Here is a 21,418-nt window from a genome sequence, read left to right as displayed (position 1 = left end):
TTTTAGTAATAATGCAGTAATGCAGTTTTAGTAAAAAGTGTAAAAATAGAGTTTACTATAATTAAGCAAACTTTATTTAAATTTTCCTATTAAAATAAAAACCATCTTCTATTTTCTCTTCTCTTCTTCTATTTCATCTTCTTTTCAGTTGCCTCCACCTCTTGCTCCGTTTGGAGGTCCTGGGAATAAAATATTAATTAAATAATTATGTACAAATGTAATATCCATACTAATATTATAAATGGGAAAGTGTATGTGTCTGTTTGTTTGTCCGTCTTTCACGGCAAAACGGAGCGACGAATTGACGTGATTTTTTAAGTGGAGACTGTTCAAGGGATAGAGAGTGACATAGACCACTTTTTGTCTCTTTCTAACGCGAGCGAAGCCGCGAGCAAAAGCTAGTATAATATAATACATTTTAAAAGTATAGGTTCCCGACTCAAGCATGAACCTTTACATACTTATGTAGGTAGAGGAAGAAGTATGACACCCCCATGGCACGCATGACGCGCATGTGACACCCCCTGAGTTGCAAGCGTCTATAGGTTACGGTGACCGCTTTTCATCAGGCGGACCGTATACCTGTATGCCACCGACGTGGTTTAAAAAAATGCGTCAAAGTCGAATTAATGCTGTAACTTACCAGGGTTGTCCACGACATTAACTGTAAAGAAGGAAAAATAGGTAGGTATTACTACTTTTTATGTCAATTATATTTACATTGGAGTGAAATTTTTAGTAAAATCACAGAATACATATTAGTACAAGCATTGAACTACTTGATTGGTTTGTATGACAATTTTATAATATAAGCTAAATGACAAAACTAAATTAATTCAATAAGTGATTGAACGGTATTTTGTAGTATATTTCACAGGTAACATTTACAATTTAACATTGTTGACGACATATAATGAAATGTAAGGAGTACAGTCAGCGTCAATATTATTAGCGGATGAAAACAATGCACCTAAAGCATCTGACAAATAAATACGAGTATATTTTAATTATTCTGTGTATTCTGTATATAGACACTAGACACACATCTTTTTTCTCTAGCGGTTACAGAATTTAAAACCCTAACCCCCTGTTTTTAACCCCCGACGCAAACACGACGGGGTGTTATAAGTTTGACGTGTATGTCTGTCTGTGTGTGTCTGTCTGTGGCATCGTAGCTCCCGGACGGATGAACCGATTTCGATTTAGTTTTTTTTGTTTGAAAGCTGAGTTAGTTGGGAGTGTTCTTAACCATGTTTCATAAAAATCGGTTCACTATGTCACGGTCGGGGGTTTTTTCAAAATTTTAATCTTGTGGTTAGGTTATGTGTTGCCGTAGTTGGGTAAAATACCTTGAAAGTTAACGGCAAGGAATATACGATTATGTACAATGCTATTAAGTTGTTGTAGGCACTGATAAGATGTTAAAAATTAAGTTTCTACAATGAACCTAACCACATAATTAAAATTTTGAAAAAATCCCCGATAATGGACCGATTTTCGTGAAACATGGCTAAGAACACTCCCGACTAACTAATCTTTCAAACAAAAAACTAATTCTAAATCGGTTCATCCGTTTTTTTTCGTCGGTTCATCCGTTCGAGAGCTACAATGCCACAGACAGACAGACAGACACGTCAAACTTATAACACCCCGTCGTTTTTGCGTTGGGGCTACAATGCCACAGACAGACAGACAGACACGTCAAACTTATAACACCCCGTCGTTTTTGAGTTGGGGGTTAAAAATTAAACTGCCACATCTGGTTCATATCCGATACTACAAGTTCGAATCGGGTAGATATGTAAGTAAATTAAAATGTTTACCTTGATGTTCTCCATCGACTACATTTACGTATCCTGAAAAAAAAAATCATTCTTAGAACAAATTAAATTATCCTCATAGAAAATAATTTAATTTGTATTTTTAGTAGACACACTACTATTTTAACTATAAACTGAAATAAATGTCATATACAAAGAAAAAATTACCAAGGCCTCCAAGTGTCCAAAGCTGGCCACTTGATCCAGCTTTGGACACTTGGAGGCCTTGGTCATTTTTTCTTTGTATATGACATTTATTTCAGTTTGAAAAAACATCATTTTAATTTTATTGTATGATTAAATGACGTTATGTGGGTAAAGCGACCCTATTGTCGATGGCGCTTACGTCCCGCGGCTTCGTATTTGTACACGAACATCGTTCATAACGACGTAAGCGCCATCGACAATAAGGTGCCTTTACCCAGATAATATCACTTGAGTATTGTGATCATGTAATTCAACAGAACTTCAGGAAAATGTATGTATATATGTGTATTATATAAAACCGCCTTCAAAAATAAGCGTGTTACAAAACACGGAGAAACTAAAAAGCAAAAAATAATAAACCTTTGAATTCAGATTTCTTATCGGATTGCAATAATCTAAACATCCAAATTATAAACAAATCAATTATTTTAGTAGTCGATGCCAGACCTGTTCGTCGCCTTGCTATTTTCTGTTTGCCCCACCCAACCATACGCAGGCTGGCCCCGACTCCAAAAATAATTGATTTGTTTATAATTTGGATGTTTAGATTATTGCAATCCGATAAGAAATCTGAATTCAAAGGTTTATTATTTTTTGCTTTTTAGTTTCTCCGTGTTTTGTAACACGCTTATTTTTGAAGGCGGTTTTATTTTTTGTTAAAAAGTTTATTTATTTGTTGATTTTTAGTGGTTCCTAATTGATGTTATATGTATCAGTCCGAATATATATGTACAGTAGTGAAAAAATTATCCTTTAACTCCTAACCATTGAGGAGTTGACCTTCCATCATCAGCTCAGCCACATAAAATTATTACCATCAGGCGTAAATACTGGTGTAACTTTGAAAATACACTAAAAACATTACATGTGCCTATAACATTTGAAGAGTTCCCTCGATTTCTCCAAGATCCCATCATCAGACCCCGACTTGGTGCCAATGGGACCATCTCGGGGTTATACCCGTTCGATCAAAAAAAATTTTTGAAAATCGGTCCACGATTCTCGGAGATATCGAGTAACGTACATACAAAAAAAAAAAAAAAAAAGTCGAATTGAGAACCTCCTCCTTTTTTGAAGTCGGTTAAAAATTACCTGGGTTGTTGTCAACGACGTTCACTGAAACAAAAATGTTCATTATCACAATTTTAATTGTTCAAAGGGAAGGGTTGATCGGTTGAACTATATTAGCATTTAGCACAAATAAATATCATAGGACACTCTTAGGCACGCCACAGACAGTCTTAAAAATTCATAATCTTAAAAAAGATTTGTATGCAACCTGTCAGTTCAAACTGACAGAATTTTCAGATTGAACTGACAGGTTGCATACAAATCTTTTTTAAGATTATGAATTTTTAAGACTGTCTGTGGCCTTACACACGGCAAGTCTAACGCCGTGTCTTTCGTATGCGTCGCATCGCCGTCGCGCGACCATCGCGCGACCGTCGCCCACGCAAGCCACGGCGTAAGAAGAAGGCTAAGAAGAATTGTGGGTACTCAGACAACGATTTACTTGTAAATATAATACACAAATACATGACTCAGGGAAAATATATGTGCTCATCACTAGAGAGCGGATTTCAGATAGCGATTTAAATATTAATATGGATATGATTCGCATAATTTATTATTATTTCTACACGCAACAAAATGTATCAGAACATAAAAGTAAAACCCTTTTTGGATGCTTTTGTAAATATCGGGCAAAAATTATGACGATAATAAATAAATAAATTTTTGTTATTTTTTTGAATATTTTAATTATTTCAGTTCTTCTTTAATATTTGTTCTGCGCATTGTACAGTAAAAACTTCTATTACGACTCAAAAATAGAAAAATGAAAATAATTCGCTTCCAGTATGCAAACTCCTTTATTTAGAATAAAATTATTTTCTTTTAAAAGTAGTTTGTTGCAAAAATAACATTAATTTAATCTAATTATTCAGCGAAGTTTGCGGTGTGCGATGTAATAAAAATAGACTGTAATACCTTATTATAAACCACATGACAAGTAAAAAAAAATGCACTAGTCATATCCATATTAATATTTAAATCGCTACCTAAACTCCGCTCTCTACTCATCACACAAGTAAATGCCCATACCAGAATTCGAACTCAAGCTGTGTTAAACTTAAAGCAAACATACGAAAACTGTGTTGCATAAAAAAAGATACAAATAAAATTAAGAACACATTGTAATTTTGTCCGAGTATGTAATTTTAATAGATATAAGTTTTATATTAAACTCGGTGTTTAAAGAATTTTGCCTAGACCTAATAGGTAATAAATCGGTGCGCCAAAGTTCATATAAAATTGGTATATAGATTATTGGTAGTCCGAAAATGTTTCTCATACAATTTTAACGTAGCGAGGAGGAGCGTGTTAGGTTGACTGTGAGCAAACGAAACGACTTTTTAATGTAAATTGTATATGTCACTGTAAAATCCTCCAAGCGCGTTTCTATAAACATGGCACAAAAATTTTTCATAGAACTTAACACAAAACTTTGTAAATAATTTTATGATGAATGATTTTCTTAAACACAAAATTATGAATGTTATTAAATATTTGTATAGAATTTATGATTAAAAATTTTTGGCTAAATGATTATTATGAACAGTTATAGTAGTACTATTGATAATAATGAAAGAAAATTATGATAAGTAAAATTATGAGAAATGATCATTCGGAGCACAAATCGGTATAAACAATAATTTTATAACAAATAATTTTATATGAGCCAATATGGACCCGTAATAAATAGTACATAATATGTAAATATTATTTAAAACGACTAGTGTTTACCTCCACCGCCTCCCGCGTGATCGACAATGTCCACTCCTGCAACAATGAGCAGTAAAATATATATTTAAATACGCGTTTATCCTTTGCAAACAATATATCTTAATTATGTGGTTGTCCTCGTTCAAGGGGAAACTGCAAGAAAAATGTAGTAACAAAAAATAGTTCTGAGAATATTATTGTGTGGTCTTAAATTAGAACTGCCAGATTTAAACGACATACACCCTGTTTTTATCGATCTCCGTTAACATTTAGGGATGGTTCCTCAGGTCAATTACAATTAATTTCTATACTTAAGGAACTATTTATTATACGCAGGTGTTCAGACTTCAACCTTATTCATATCTAACTTATATTTATTACAACAAAAAATATTTTAATATACCTACTAATCCTACTATGCATGCGTGCTAGGTCAAATATTTATTTTGTATTTTAATTGGATTATTACTAAAATAATTTACCTTGAGGATGCGCCTTTGTGATCGCAAACAAAGCGACCAGCAGTAAAACGAACTGGAAAAATAATTCAAATAGATGTATATTATATATTTCATATTATTAGCAAGCAGACTAATACAATTTCTGTAACTGTATTTCAATCAATCAAACAGTGCGATAAAAATCAGTTAACAATTCGGCTTTTACCCTTCGGCTTCGGCTCTTATCGGAATCGCAAAGCGTTATAATCATAAATAATCGTTAACTCATGTTAATCGTACTGTAATTACTTATACATAAAATTATCCAACTGATCAGTAGGTCATATTAATTATCACGTAAGATTTGTTTTTCATCTTACAGTTCAGGTAGGTACCTACATAACATACTGTAATTAAGGTAAACACATAAAGTAAACTATTTACACCGTAAATACAATATATCTATTGCGACTGTCATTTTGAGAATGAAGAATCAATTTGTTCACGGTGGACCACTGATTGAAATATCTTCAGATTCATTTTTCCCTTGACCAATATTTGGCGACAATAGAAAAATTGCAAAGGTACGAGTACTTACAGTAATTTTGTTCATGGTTATTGTGTATTGGTCGGAAATAAAGATGAATCTGCGGCTACAGAGGTTCCGACAAATCTTTTATAAAGAGATAAAAGTCAATATTTACATATTTAAACTGGCGGATAACCCCTGACCAGATGCCGCTAGATTACGGACGCGAAGCCGTCTACGAGTAGTACTGTCGGCATCAAGCAGATAAAACAACCACCAAAAGTATCTGTTATCCTGAATAACTTTTTTTAAATCTGTACGTATATGTAGATAAATATATGTTGGCATGGTGGATGGAGGAAGGAGAAGTGGCCATCCACCAACCCGCTGCGCTGGGTGGACAGCGTTATGGTCTACCAGGGATGAACACAGGCGCTTATTATTAGGACTGCAGAAGACCGTGCGGAATGAAGAGTTTTGGTGCACAAAATAACGACCTCATGTGGTCGCGACCCTCAGCCATGAAAAACCGAGGAAGAAGAAGAAGAAGGTGCAGATAAATCTGTACCTACAGTTCGCGGCCAGAAGTATTATAGTCTCTTCATCATATTCTATGTACCTACTATAATGGATAAATATCTCTTTTTATTTAGCGGTTACTGAACTTTTACTACTGACTGTACCTGCAGTCGAGTTCGTTTACATCTAGGTAGGTATACAAACGCGAACAAAAATGCCTGAAGAGTTAAAATGCTTTTTCCCCTCACTAGCTCGGAAACACGTGTTTTGTCCTTTAATTCCACCGGGTAAAAACGCATTTTATCCTCTAGTGGGTAAAGTAATTTTACCTTGAATAAAGTCAAAATAATCCTCCTCGTTTTTCAATTCCACACTCGGCGTTAAAATACAACTTTGCGCCCTTGTATAACAAATAACTATTATACTCATAGCTCATAGTGTAGATATATACTTATAGGAACTCGACAGTACGATTCGGAGGTAAGTAACGTAATGAAGGAAACACCGTCAAACAAATAAAATAAGTATGCAAAATATAAGAATGTTAATCCTTCGTCTGTGTTTGATAAGGATCCTAACATATGGCGTTGGACTTTAAAAAATTATGTCAAAGTTAATTATTTTATGACATTTTTTTGACAGAGACAGATGATGGGTTAATATCAAGCGCCTACGGAAATTCTTAGATACCAAGCCATTTAACAGCGATTATAGTCAAACAGTTTTGTAGGAGCAATATTAAAAATATGAGCATAGGTACTTATACTTTCACGTGTTTACAAAAGGGGAAGAAAAATTTTGTATTTCACTCGGTGGCAAGGTTTGTTTAACGTTTGTTTTTTTAATAATTAACCTTCGTGCCTTTCACCCTCGCAACGCTCAAGATTCCACTTTTTGAACCTCTCGCTACGCTCAAGGTTCAATATTGGAATTATGTTTACCTAGGATTCCTAAGCACCTGGCATGAAACGTGGAATCCCTTGGGAAAACCTTATACAGTTTAAAACCATTGCCAGGTTTTGTGAGCTTAATGAGATGTTCGTCCCTGAATTAAGAAAGTAAAATAATTTTTAAGAAAACAAAACCGCCGCTTTTGGGGTTCTGGTGAACGGTACTTCCGAATGTTGGATTATATAGAAATGTGTAGGTATTTTTTAAAACTGCTTTTAATGTAAATCTTTGATTATTTGATGGAAACACAAATGAATATACATATACCGTTAAGGTTTGAAGAGTTTCCTCGATTCCTCATGAATCCGATATCCGATTATAGGAAATCGAGCTTGACAAAATTTGAAAACTCAATATGTAAGCATAACAAAGAGAACAATCTCCTAACAAATAAATGTGACTGTTCTGAAGTTAAATACATGCTGTTTCTATAAAAATACGAAAGTCATTATATGTGTGCCGTTCAGATTTGAGGAGTTCCGTTCTGATCATCATCAGAAGTTCCACTGCACCAAATGTCACTATTCTGAACGTTAAACGCAAGCTGTTCTTATAAAAATACCAAAGTCACCATATGTATGCCTTTCAGATTTGAGGAGTTCCCTCGATTTCTCCAGGATCCCATCATCAGAACTAAGTTCTGATAAAAATGGGACCAATTTGCATGCATATACATTCAATCAAAAAATTTAAAATCAGTCCAGTAACGACGGAGATATCGTGGAACAAACATTAAAAAAAAAACATACAGACGAATTGAGAACCACCTTGCTTGAGATTTGGGGCGGCGGTTAAAAAAATAATTAAGTATACAACGTTTCTCCAGAACCGGTAAACTTATATTTATTTGCGGAATAATTACATTAAAATAATAGAATCTGGTCAAGTGTGAGTTATTACCATGCGGTTGATAACCGTCGAAGAAGATTTCCCTGTAGGTATCTAATGATGACGGGTTAAGAATTTCACCAACCCCTTTCTTCCCGTGGGTGTCGTAGAAGTTGACTGTGGAATATGGGTAAAATTGTGGCGTAGGCGAGAGGCTGGCAACCTCTCACTGCAATGTCACAATTTGGATTTCTTTCAACCCCTTTTTGCCAGGAGTGGCACTGAAACTTAGTAGTTCATGTGCTCTGCCTACCCCTTTATGGGATACCTACAGGTGTGATTATATGTAGGTATGTATGTATGTTCTTTTTTATAAGCTTACGTAACATGTTTACTACTGTATCACGCGTGCGCTGTTCTTCACTGAATTATCGCAGTCAAAACAAAGTCAACACGAATTCGGAGAACCGTTTTATTTGATAAATAACGACCGTGAGATTTTATTAGGAACTGGAAACGATCGATGGTCAATATTATCATCAAAATTTTCCTTTAGTGCCATGCTAGGTGGGATTTTTTAACTGATAAAAATGGTAATAGTAGTGATAGCATGAGTCGATAGAGATTTTGACTAGTTTTGACAGCTTCGCCGGTGCAAATGTAATTTTAAAAGTCAAACTTCTATGAAATTATAACGTTTTACTTAACCCGTGCGCTCACGGGACTGTCAAAGTTGTTGCGAACTTTGCTAAGTTTAACTCTACATAGACATATACATGAATGTATAAAATGGGGATCAATGTAAGAGCGAATTCGGTTCTGTGTTGCAATTATAAACAGAGTCGCATCATAAGGGTTCATGATGATGATGATGATGATGATTATGATGATGACATTAACAGACTCGCATCATAAAGGGTTCCTTTTGTACCTTTTTGGTACGAAACCGTAAAAAGTAAATATTTTCTTGACTAGAAAAAAATCGTTTATTTCTTCCTAATTAGAAAAGTATTTCAAAAATGCCCAGGAACAGATCTACTTTTGTTTCACCTTTCCAGGGGGCAAAACGGAAAACTTATGATAGTAAAGAATGGCAACCCTCTTGTTGGCTTTAACAGTTAGGTACTGTATTAGACTTATATTGACCGGGATATAGACCGTGATTTTTTTTTTCTAGCCTGCGTTAGTGTCCCACTGCTGGGCAAAGGCCTCCCCTCTCTTCCTCCACTCGACCCTATCACTCGCATTTCCCCACCAGTTGGGATAAAAATTTTCCAGGTCGTCGCACCATCTTCTTTTTGGTCTGCCTGAACCCCTGCCTACACCATCTATCGTAGTCCGTGGGTCCCACTCGGTAACCATTTTGACCCACCTTTCAGGATGCATGCGGCAGACGTGTCCAGCCCAGTCCCACTTAAGCTTAGCGGTCTTGGCACCTACATCTACTACTCGAGTTCTGGAGCGCAGTTCCGTGTTTCTGATTCGATCAGTTCTGCGAACACCCAGTATACTGCGCTCCATCGCCCGCTGACAAACCTTGAGTTTGGACTTTAAAGCCTCCGTTAACGACCACGTTTGAGCACCATAGGTTAGGATAGGCAGGATACACATGTCAATGAGTTTGCGCTTGAGACACAGGGGAAGGTCACCCTTCAATAGCGCTTTCATGGACCAGAAGCTCTTCCAGGCGTTTTCGATGCGTCTATTGACTTCTAGAGTTTGCCTGTTTTCGAAGGATGCTATCTGGCCCAAGTAAATGTACTCATCGACATATTGTATATCCTGCCCATCTACCGTGACCCCATCTTTTGCTCCGTTAGTCATCAACTTGGTTTTCGCTCTATTCATTGTGAGTCCAACTTCAAGGCTCGCAGTGCTGAGATCTTGTAGCATGCGTTGTAGACCGTGATTACCTTTTTGATTTTTGTCGAGCTCCCGATATTTCGACGCAGATGCATGCATCATGATCACAGTACCGTGATCATGTAGGTATGTCATGTTGCATTTCGAATTTTAAATACAGTACCCATTTTCATCAGGAAATATTTTTAGGTAAACCCTAATGTTTTGATTTCTCACAATTCCGCTACGGAATCTTACTAAACCACATGTTACAGATCCCTAACAGCCTAGAAGTGTCACAAATAGACAATTATCACGTTAGTGCAAATGCAAACCTTGCAGATTGTCATCCGTAACGATACATGACACGTACCATAACTTAGTCTTCGTCAGCATCTGATAATAGCTTGGCTAGTACGAGAGACGGAATAGAGAATTTCTAACCTCGTAGGTTATGATAGTTCACCTTAGCTTTCCTAGAAAAATCGCGTACAGACAGTAAAAACTTTACTTATAAAATTAAATGGAAGCTTATCTTACATAATTATAATATAACTACCAAAAGGTTGCTTTATCTAAAGTTTGATTAGAAAAAAAAGCTACATAAAATAAGCTTTTCTTTGATATACTTACCTAGTATACGATAAAATAACAAAAAACCTTTTTAGTCGTAGTAATCTTTCTAGACAACCTATTTGCATAGTTCAAATTGTGTTGTAAGCATCATCCATCATTTTATTTCTTATGGTAATCCCACATTGTGTGTTATAAATATTGTATAACATTGTGTGACAAGAATAGCGTGATGGCATTGCCATGACGCTGTCCTTGTCACAGAATGTTATATAACATTTATAACAGTCAGTTTGGGAGAACCATTATAACAATAAAATAACATATGAGGGTAGAATTTCCTTATCCCGTATCTTAGACTAGAGAATTGTCTTATTTACACGTATAGATGTTCAGTTTGCCTATCGATTTAGTTTGCCAGGTATTTACTAGTGCTTAATATATAAGGTTCCAAGTAGGTTGCTGGGACAGTAGTGTTAATAACGGATAGGTGAGAGATCATAGGATTCAATCAATTACTGGTAAGTACATTTTGATTAAGAAGTTTGGGAGGTTCTTTTTAGAAATATTTTCATCTGTGACATTTTACTGTAGGCAATTGGTAGATAACCGTCTACATTATTGGACAAAGAAATGTACATGTAAAATAAATTAGCTTTTATTCTTAAAAATTGTCGCCAAATGTAACTTTTTTTCTAGTCACTAAAAAGTTCAAAACGTTGTTCTCATAATCCTACTGAATAATATCCTTGTTAGGAGATAAACCAGACAAATAGGTACCAACTTAAAATACTGAAATTGTTTTTTTTTTTTTGCTTTGAAGTTATTTAAATTTAAACTGCTAAATAATTCGCGAGAAAAATTATGAACGCTTTTACTCAAGTATTATTTAGATTTTAGAAGAAAATCAATACATACTCGTAATATAAGAAATGTAATTCACAAGTGGTACATTTTTTTTTCAGAATAATCATGAAGATAGCACTAGTATTGTGTATAATCGCGTTAGCAGCGGCGCGTCCTGAAGAGGGCTACAGCACGCGATATGACAACTTCAATGCGCAGGAGTTGGTCGACAACATTCGTCTGCTGAAGAGCTATGGCAACTGCTTCTTAGACAAGGGACCTTGCACTGCTGAGGGCAGCGACTTTAAAAGTAAGTTGACTTAAGGCTGAAAGGCTCAGTTATATGACAATATTGACGCCCAGAAGTTGGTCGACAACGTTCATCTGCTGAAGAGCTACTTATGACATTTGCTTCCTTGATATATAAGGGACCTTGCACTGCTGAAGGGGGCGACTTTAAAAGTAAGTTGACTTAAGGCTGAAAGGCTTAATTATGACAACATTGATGCCCAGAAGTTGGTCGACAACGTTCGTCTGCTGAAGAGATATGGCAACTGCTTCTTAAACAAGGGGCCTTGTACTGTTGAGGGAAGTGACTTTAAGCGTAAGTTGACTTAAGGCTGAAAGGCCCTAGTATATGACAACTTTGATGCCCAGAGAAGAGCTATGGTAACTGCTTTGTAGATAGACCTTACACTGTGCAGCGGCATTAAAAGTAAGTTAAATCTTCCTATCCATTGTTTCTCCTCGACCCTAAGCATTTGACCAGTGTCTCATGGTAAGTAGGTACTGAATGCTGTCCAGAATGAATTATACTTACTAATGCGGCAGTAAATGTTAGAGGAACTGTGACAACAAGAGATTATACGTTTGATTAGGTTAGAGATTTTGTTCAGACTTGACTCAACTGACATTAAATATAAATACCTAATATCTTCCAGACTTTCCTCATCATTATTCATTAACGATATATCCTTATTTCTACAGAACTAATCCCAGATGCCCTGAAGACGAACTGCGCGAAATGCTCGACCAAGCAAAGAAACCTCATCCGGGTTGTGACCAAGGGCTTCCAAAACAAACTGCCTGAGATGTGGAAGGAACTGGCTGCCAAAGAAGACCCCAACAATGAGTACCATGACGCCTTCAATAAATTCCTTAATGAATCTGACTAGAACCAAAGCAGACCCCGCAGGCCTAACCAAACTGACAATCGTTGACGCTACATGGCGATCAAACGCAATCTAGCGGCCTAACCGAAATAACAATAGGCTAGTTTTCTACTAGTCAAATCAGCTTCTCTTCAAGCGAATTTAAAAAAGTTATGGCTTTCGGACGCATCTAATCTAAAAGATGTTTGCGGTTAGGTAGGTTGTGTATGTATGTAGTTTCGTATACCTAAAATAAAATATTTTATTACGCAGTGTACGAAATAAAACAGAAATTAGAAGAAAAACATGGACAGTAGTTTATGTTTAAACATAATTTATTTAATTATAACAAGTCAAAGATATAAAGTAAACGAATTTACCGTGACGTCACTCCTCATTATTTCATAGTAATTCCATATTAGAAAATCGTTTTGACAGTTCTTAAAAAGAAGCTGAGTTGACTAAGTAGGAAAAGCCGATAAAGGTGGACTCCAACTTGTGTACAGTTTGGCGTGCAGTCGGTATGCAGTTTCACCAGTTTCCATACAAGTTTCAGTCGAGTTACAATCTCTCTGTATTCTGTATCGGCGGTATAGTATACTGAGGCCCTTTTGCATTGAAATTTAATTCTACTTTTAGCATCACAGGTATTTCTTAAGCTATTATTTATTAAACTTTAATTTTTTATTTATTATGGCAGTTTGTTGTTTAGTGTACAATAAAATGAAAATTTTGTAACACATTTTTTCCTTTATTTCTCTCTCTGTTTAACATATTTCATTAAAAAATACAAATCAACTATTTACTTTGATCACAAAACTCAAGTTTCAGTAGGTACATATACTTATGTTTGGATGTAGAAGATTTATTACTAACTTTCACTCTTATACATAATGTATGTATGCCGGAAGTACTTGTATTGTAATGAAGAATAGGTAATCTAGTGTGATTGTGCCACTTTTTTTTTGAGGAAATAAATAAACTGAATTAAGGAAAATCATCATGCTGGTTTTACAAAAACAAGAATGTAAATGACGGGTAACATTAATTGTTAGAAAATTATATGAATAAGAATCCGATCCGATATCGGATGTAGGAAGGATAATAACATAATAATGCATCTATAGCATCTATAGGATATCGGTGTATGTACATAAAGTTTGCTACAGCAAGTTCTTTGATTTACAGTACCTATTTTTTATGAAAGGAATCTAGAAGTAGGTACCTATAGGTACCAATTTTTTTAAAGTGCCTGTTTAATTTAATTGTTTTTGTTATAGTATTGAGAGGTCAAATTGATTCCTTTCTTTCTTTTTGTTTAAAAACAAAAGTGCCTACTATTAAATACTTAAATACTATTTATGTAGGTATATGAAGCTAACAATTATATGAACGTAACTCTGCTCATAGGAAATCTTGCAGGTTATATTTTCTGATTACAGGTGAAATGTGAATTTAATATGGTAAATTAAATTAAGGTAAACTTATAATATACTAGCTTTTGCCCGCGGCTTCGCTCGCGTTAAATTTGATAATTGCGGAATGCTCCATACAAACTTCCACCCCCCATTTTACGGAAGAGGGAGGTTAGAAAGAGACAAAAAGTAGCCTATGTCATTCTAGATCCCTTCAACAATTTCCACTTAAAAAATCACGTCAATACGTCGCTCCGTTTTACCGTGAAAGACGGACAAACAAACAGACACACACACTTTCCCATTTATAATATTAGTATGGAAGTATGGATACACTGTGTGCCTGTGTATATGTTAAGCCATCCCTATACTTTTATGACATCAAATAATAATTATGTCCATGACAAAACACCTAATTGTATTCAGAATTTTTTAATGTAGGTTTTACGAACATTACCTAACAAGCAAGCGAATGAATCCCTCGTCGTCATTTTTACGTAACTGCAAAAATGCTGTAGGTACATAAAGACAGGTTATGTTGGTACCTACCTAGAATGCAAATTCTGTATTGCGTCTATCTCATCTGACTCAACTGTTACCATCATATTTACAGACTATTATATTGGTACCTAGCAGCAGCGGCTGGCCCGATTCCCACCGGCTTGCCTAAAATTGATTACTAGTAAAGTAGGTACCTAATGTTAAGGTAGGTAGGTATCTTTGCTCAGTGTTTAGCAAAAATTTTCACCAGCCGCCACTGGTACCTAGTTTCACTAGATAATGCATGGACAAAATACATATAACCACAGAGGATCGAGTATTATAGAGAGTTACTGTCAAAGTAAAATGTGTAATCACTCAGTTTTCAAAATTTGGCCCATATTCCTAGCTTGATATGTGTTGAAATGTCAAATATTAATATTAGCGCCATCTAGCTGAGCGTACCCCAAGAGGTGTAATGCCGTCTAGGCCACCTTACCTTTCTCTGTATGGTACTGAGGTACGTTTTTTTCTTAGACTTTATCTGTCTAGATGTAGTTATATATGTCTTTGATATAACGCTAAAATAATGTCATTATTTTGTGCTGCAAAAATATAAAATAAATATCATAACGTTCATAACACATCATTAAAAACGTACTGTGTAGGTACATAATGTCAGTTAATATTATAACGAAATAAAATATTCTTACAGGTAGCAATAAATCATAAGATTATGTAGGAGGATCTTTGAACCGTAAACACAATAACATCGTTCTGCGCTTCACAGAGTTATATTATACTATGTTAGTCGAAAATCCTAAAATATAGCTGGGGCAAGACTCAGGCAGAAGTTGTCCGTGGTTATTCAATGAGGAACTGCTGCAGCATTATGGGCACCTCCGTACCGGGCATGACAGGGATAGATTTAGTTTTATTAGCATAGTTATAATAAAGAGTACTATCGTACAGTATGGCCACTCCCGCTCCCCGCTGAAAATGTCGCCCACCCCCTCTCGGTTACCTCACAGTTACCGCCTGTCAAAAACAGTCGACCTGTTATATCTCACTCATAGAAGCATAGTACGCGTTCACCTACATGAGCTTAGAATGTGTGCTAGGAACGCGCCTCTTTCATATATTTCATCGCCAGTGTCCGAGATGTGGTTTTAGTGTAATTTTTAATTTAAAATACCTATATTATTCTGACCTCGAAGTCTCAGTTCAATTTTAACAATGAGTACGGTACGATACCGATTTGTCAGTATTACCGAGTTCTTAAAAGCAATGTCCGAATCGGGCCCTGCACAAAGACATCGTGCTATTTACCTTAGAGTCTGCAAAAAACGCCCGAATATAACTACAGTTTGTTTTACAACTAAATATTTTAGAAGTTATAAATAAATACTTTAAAAATACTTATTTTATTAATAAGGTCAATTTAAACATGACTTTGTAAACTTAAATTTAGAGTTGATACTTGAAGCGTGCAAATAAGAACGATATGACTTCGTGATGATTATCTCCGGATTATTAATTTAGTTTTTCTATTGTCATTGAAGTTATATTCATTATGTTTTGACGTGGTCGACTGCTCGTATGAACACGGCTCAAGGATCAGATTTGAGCGAGAAATATATAAAGCTTAAACAACAATTGGTAAACAGTTTAACTTGTACCTTTACGGCGACAGTTCTAAATAGGTAAGTGTTGAAATAATATTATTGGTTTTATCACATATTATATGAGACATACACTGTAGCATCCACATTATTGAAACTTGGAATTGGCTAACTGACCTTGGGCTCCCATACAAGTGAAACACTTTTAAAGGACACTAAGAGTTTTGAATGATTCACGGTAACTTTAATTATCTAGTTAGAGTGATATAGACCGTGATTACCTTTTTGATTTTTGCCGAGCTCGGAACGGTTTTCCGTGATCACGATCCATGGAACTGCGTTGAAATATCGGGAGCTCGGCAAAAATCGAAAAGGTTATCACGGTCTTTATCCCGGTCAATATAAGTCTTTTGTTCGACATTTTATTTTCGGTAATCTTGAAGGTAAAATACATCATCATCTTCCTTGCGTTATCCCGGCATTTGACACGGCTCATAGGAGACTGGGGTCCGCTTTGACAACTAATCCCAAGATTGGGCGTAGGCACTAGTTTTACGACTGCCATCGGACCTTTTAACCCGAAGGGTAACTAGGCCTTTGGAATTAATCCGGTTTCCTCACGATGTTGAAGGTAAAATACATAACACATTTATATTCGGGTATAGCCTACACAGTTCGACCCAGCCCCAAACTATTCATATTTTGTTATGTTTACCTATTACTAAGCGACCTTAAATATAACTTCTTAGTTCTTATAGTATCCGTAAACAACCGTTATTCACGGACAACAATATTGTGTTCATCACAAAAAATCCCTAATCGGAATTCGAACCCTGGACCATCAACTTGGTAGGCAGGGTTCTAATAGACCATAGCGGGGCCAGCGGGTACGGGACCCGCATTGCACTGGCCCCACTAACCCCGTCGAGGGAGGGATCAAGCGTTTCTGATCTCCCTTGTGCGGATGGCCTGAAATAATTCGAAGCTGCCGGAGGGCGCCATGGTGGACAGAGGAGACCCGATGATCCCATGACGCTCTCGCGAACGGCACAGAGGGCGAAACGCCGGAGTGGGGTTTAGTGGGTAAACCTCTTTCCCTCCCTCTCGATAAGAGGGGGCCGAAGAAGGGAGTCCCACACCCCCCCCATCAAGGCCTTCCCCCGGCTGGGGGGACGGTGCGTAATGCATTCCCCACTCCGACAAGAAAAAGGGATCTAATAGACCAGTGTATGTAGCCGAATGCACAAACGCCTTCGAAATGCATACCTACTTTACTCTTATTGCGTTTGATGAACATTATATACTTGTGATAATATTTTGCTTATTTATTATCTACTCGTACACTCTATAAATATAATATATATCGACTTGCGCTGCACTAGGTCGTTCCCTTAGTATTAAGTTTGTAAGGTTCTGACGGAAGATCAGCGCTGCGGCTTCCGTAGCATGTCTCGCTGAGTCAGCGCCTATTCCATACCACAACTCACATTCCACAACCAATACTTCAGTTAAAATAATAAGTGTGCTAATTATTGTATAATGTTATGTTAAGTCTTTTTAGTATTTCGTCTTTCTTTATTTTGTTCTGTGTTGCAAAGCATGTAAGTTTGTGGTTGAATAAAGAATTTATCTATCTTATCTATCTATCTAAATGCTCACAAATGTCATAAATCGTGAGCGAATCGTGAACGAATCGTGAAGCGTTTTTGGGCATTCGGCTACGCACTCTAACCGGTCCGCCTATGTTTTATTCACTTTTGTTTTGATACATTTATGAAGTAACTATGATTGTCAGAGGCACTCTTCTTCTTCTTCTTCCTCCTACCCTTATCCCACGTTATCTGAGGTCATTACAACATGTCTTCCTCTTCCATTCTCCTCTATCTTTCGTTATCTCAACACACATCTTTCTTTCTCATATCCTCTTTCACACAATCCATCCATCGTTGTTTGGATTTACCCCTCCCTCTCCATCCATCTTCATCTCCAACATTTTTTTGCCTATATATGACAGAGGCACTAATTATTATTAAAACTAGACAGGAGTAGGTACATACCTACTTTTAATTATCTCCCCTATTTTACCTTGTCATGTGGTACTTATATTATGATTATATGGTAAAGTATATACTAGTTCCATGAAACAAAGCTGATAAATAGTGCATGATATGACTATTTTTATTTCTATTACTATTATTATATCTGATGATAACATGATACGGCATTCCTCTCAGATATTATGACAGAATAACACAGTTTAAATGCCTTAGGGTCGGTTGCACCGAACCGTTTGTCACTGACCCTTTACCGCATGAATAAAAAAAAAACTTTATTAGTTCTCAATAAAATTTAAGATCATTTTTTTTTCTCAATAAAGTTTAAGATCATATCGGCCGTAAATGGCTTCGTATGCAGTAAAGGGTTAGTGTTCGTTAAATGTTACCTACTGTATAGGAAGTTCTAGAATGAAACTCTGCTGCGTGACATTGTTAGGTCTGTTAACTGTGGTGGATGCAACTGGCCCTCTTAGATAAAATGCAAGGAATCATCTTCTATACGGTAATTCTTAGCTACCACGTATAAAATACACATACACACATATTAATACATATCGTTTAAACGATGGTGTCATGTATTATTTACTAGCTTTTGCCCACGGCTTCGCTCGCATTAGAAAGAGACAAAATGTAGTCTATGTCACTTTCCATCCCTTCAAGTATCTCCACTTAAAAAATCACGTCAATTCGTCGCTCCGTTTGGCCGTGAAAGAAGGACAAACAAACAGACACACACACTTTCCTATTTATAATATTAGTATGGATTAGTATGTGTGTATTCGGTGAAGGAAAATTATCGTGAGGAAACCGGACTAATCCCAATAAGGCCTAGTTTACCCTCTGGTTTGGAAGGTCAGACGACATTCGCTTTCGTAAAAACTAGTGTCTACGTCAAATCCTGGGATTAGTTGCCAAAAAGAACCCGGGCTGCGTGTGTGGTCCGGTGGCCCGGAATTTATTATTTTATAACAGCTTTAGACGGTCAGTTTTAGAACCAACAAGCTTTACAAACTGTTAATATTTATTTTACTTCTCTCAGTACCTGCATATGTGAAGAGTTAATTTTAAGTTGTATTTTAACACAATTTTGTTGGCTACGTTTGTTCAGCGTCAATTCATCGGGTGAGGGGTCAAATAATTAACAATAATTATATGGTAAATTGCATGCTCTTTGTTTTGTATTTAAATTAGGTACATATTGAAAACTTCAAAATTGTTAGAATATTTTTTTTCCAAAATACCTGTACAGGTTACTATAGACTAGAAATAGTGTGCTCACATATAGGCACTCATAAAAACTGACGTAAGGCCTTAAATAACAAAAGACCTCTAGAAATGGCGCCAGGTTGTTAGACGTGCCGACTCCAAATGGGATAAATCAAGGATTATAATGATGTTAACGCACATGTAATATTCTTAGGCCCACTTGCACCAACCACTTAACTCAGGGTTAGTGGGCTGTCATCTGTCAAATTCCATATAAAATTGAGGATAACCATTGTGCACCGAACATTCTCCTCACGTGTGAAAGTCAACACTACGGTAACACTAAGCCAACACTGACATTGGCAAATTCACCCTGTGCAAATTGGCAGGGTGTAAAAGCCAAAGCTGAAAAAAAAAAACCATTGTACAGACCACCGTTTGCTACCGGTATAGCCTACAAAATTAACCAACATACAATTTTACAGACACCAAAGATGAAGCTGTTCATACTCCTCTCCGTTCTGGCAGCAGTAGCGTTCGCTCGCCCAGATGGTGACCATTACGACTCCAAATACGACAAGTTTGACGTGAAGACTCTCACAGAGAACCCTCGGCTGATGAAGGCGTATACATTGTGCTTGCTCAGCAAGGGCAGCTGCACCGCTGATGGAGCCAGCTTTAAGAGTAAGCTGCCTTTTCACAGGCTCAAGCTCTGAATTTTCCAATGAAGCTGTTAAAAGAACGCTAGAACGCGGCGTTTGCTTTGACCGCCGCAGTCAGACCGCCCGCTGTGTGCGTTGTTGCTATAGTCTCGGTACATTCTAAAGAACGCAGAACTCCAGACCGCTCTCTGTCTGCGCACGCTCTTAGTTCTTTCCATTCTGGTAGCGGTGGCGTTCGCTCGGTAAGATGGTCATTACTACGACACTGAATGAGACAACGTGTGAATACGCTCATAAGTAGAAGGCTTCACTTGCCTGGTTAAGGAGTTAGAGTGCTTGTAGATAAACTCCAAGATCCCGACATATCGAGTAGTGGCTCAGTTATTAGTGTTATTACAGAAGTCTAATATTAAACAACAATATTACTCTGAGACTGTTCGATGTTCGATTTTTTTACTTGTTTTGAATGGGAAAAACTCATGCACATTTTTCTTTTTTAATTTTCAGAGGTCCTACCGAGGCTGTAGCCACAACTTGCGGCAAATGCACCCCGAAGCAGCGCCAGATCGTCCGCACCGTCATCAGGGCCCTCCAGGAACAGCTGCCCAACGAGTGGGACCAGCTGGTGAAACTCCACGACCCTGAGGGCAAATACAAGGAGTCTTTTGGCAAGTTCCTGGCGTCAACTGACTAGAGCCGGGATATTAAATTCCACGCTGTCCCGTATAAATGTTTTACATTTGTTATAACCTTCTTCACAAAGGATAAAGTATAGATGTAGTGCGGAATCCGTGCTTAATGGAGAGCTTTTGTGCACAGAATAACGACCTTATGTGGGACATGTTGTCGCGACCCTCAGCCAAGCGGAACCGAGAAAGAAGGAGTGCGAAATCTTTTCCTTCGTATTTTCAAGAACATGTCATGCCATTTCAGTCAGCCTCAGTACAATAATGTCTAGATAAAATAAATAACAATACATATTCACCCTAGATTCCTTAACCACCCTTAACTAAAAAAATCTTTTTAATTTAAGATTAGCAGTTAAGTTCATAAACGCAAGTATGTTTCTTAGAAATAAACAGATTAAATTTTTTAATTATTTTTTTACAAAAAGTACTAACGTTGACCCAACTAGCATGACAAATAGGTACGAACGTTTCCGAGAAAATGCGATAGAAAACAATTATCCACCACTTCCTGTACAATAATAACTGCACCAAACATCTTTATAAAATCAGCATACATAAAGTACCTACTGGGGACAGCGTTAAAAAATTTCGTGATTGATGTAAAGAATCAAAGCGTTACTGTGATTTAATGTTTTGTTAATAAATTACTTTAAAAATTGGATATTTTGTTTCCTTTCATTCTGATTAAACAATAAAAGGCTTATTAGGTAGTTCTTTGGCAAGTGTCTGGCGGTATCTGACTAATAGTTCTTAAAATGCAGTTCATATTTTCCGGCCATAAACCTGAAGGTAAACAA

At 36.6% G+C, this 21,418-nt stretch overlaps 1 protein-coding gene across 1 annotated transcript; it reads left to right on the top strand.

The window, feature by feature from the left end:
* The first annotated feature begins 10,908 nt into the window (after positions 1-10,908).
* Positions 10,909-21,282, top strand: LOC125234930 (allergen Tha p 1-like). Its single transcript, XM_048141353.1, has 5 exons — positions 10,909-11,014; positions 11,459-11,649; positions 12,327-12,511; positions 19,756-19,895; positions 20,440-21,282. The coding sequence occupies exons 2-5, from the start codon at positions 11,466-11,468 to the stop codon at positions 20,624-20,626; spliced, it is 696 nt and encodes a 231-aa protein (XP_047997310.1). The 5' UTR covers positions 10,909-11,014; positions 11,459-11,465; the 3' UTR covers positions 20,627-21,282.
* Positions 21,283-21,418: the final 136 nt, after the last annotated feature.

Source organism: Leguminivora glycinivorella, chromosome 16 (assembly GCF_023078275.1).
Source record: "Leguminivora glycinivorella isolate SPB_JAAS2020 chromosome 16, LegGlyc_1.1, whole genome shotgun sequence".
NCBI classification, from domain to species: Eukaryota; Metazoa; Arthropoda; class Insecta; order Lepidoptera; family Tortricidae; genus Leguminivora; species Leguminivora glycinivorella.
The sequence above is the reverse complement of the archived record's forward strand: the minus strand, read 5'-3'. Positions and strand labels throughout refer to the sequence as shown.

Bases quoted from the DNA above. Each gene is read 5' to 3' on its own strand.
- LOC125234930 (XM_048141353.1), top strand. From the start codon at position 11,466: ATGAAGATAGCACTAGTATTGTGTATAATCGCGTTAGCAGCGGCGCGT. The intron at 12,512-19,755 runs TAGAACCAAAGC...ACAATTTTACAG, and splicing joins AATTCCTTAATGAATCTGAC to ACACCAAAGATGAAGCTGTT. The intron at 19,896-20,439 runs GTATACATTGTG...TTTAATTTTCAG, and splicing joins AACCCTCGGCTGATGAAGGC to AGGTCCTACCGAGGCTGTAG.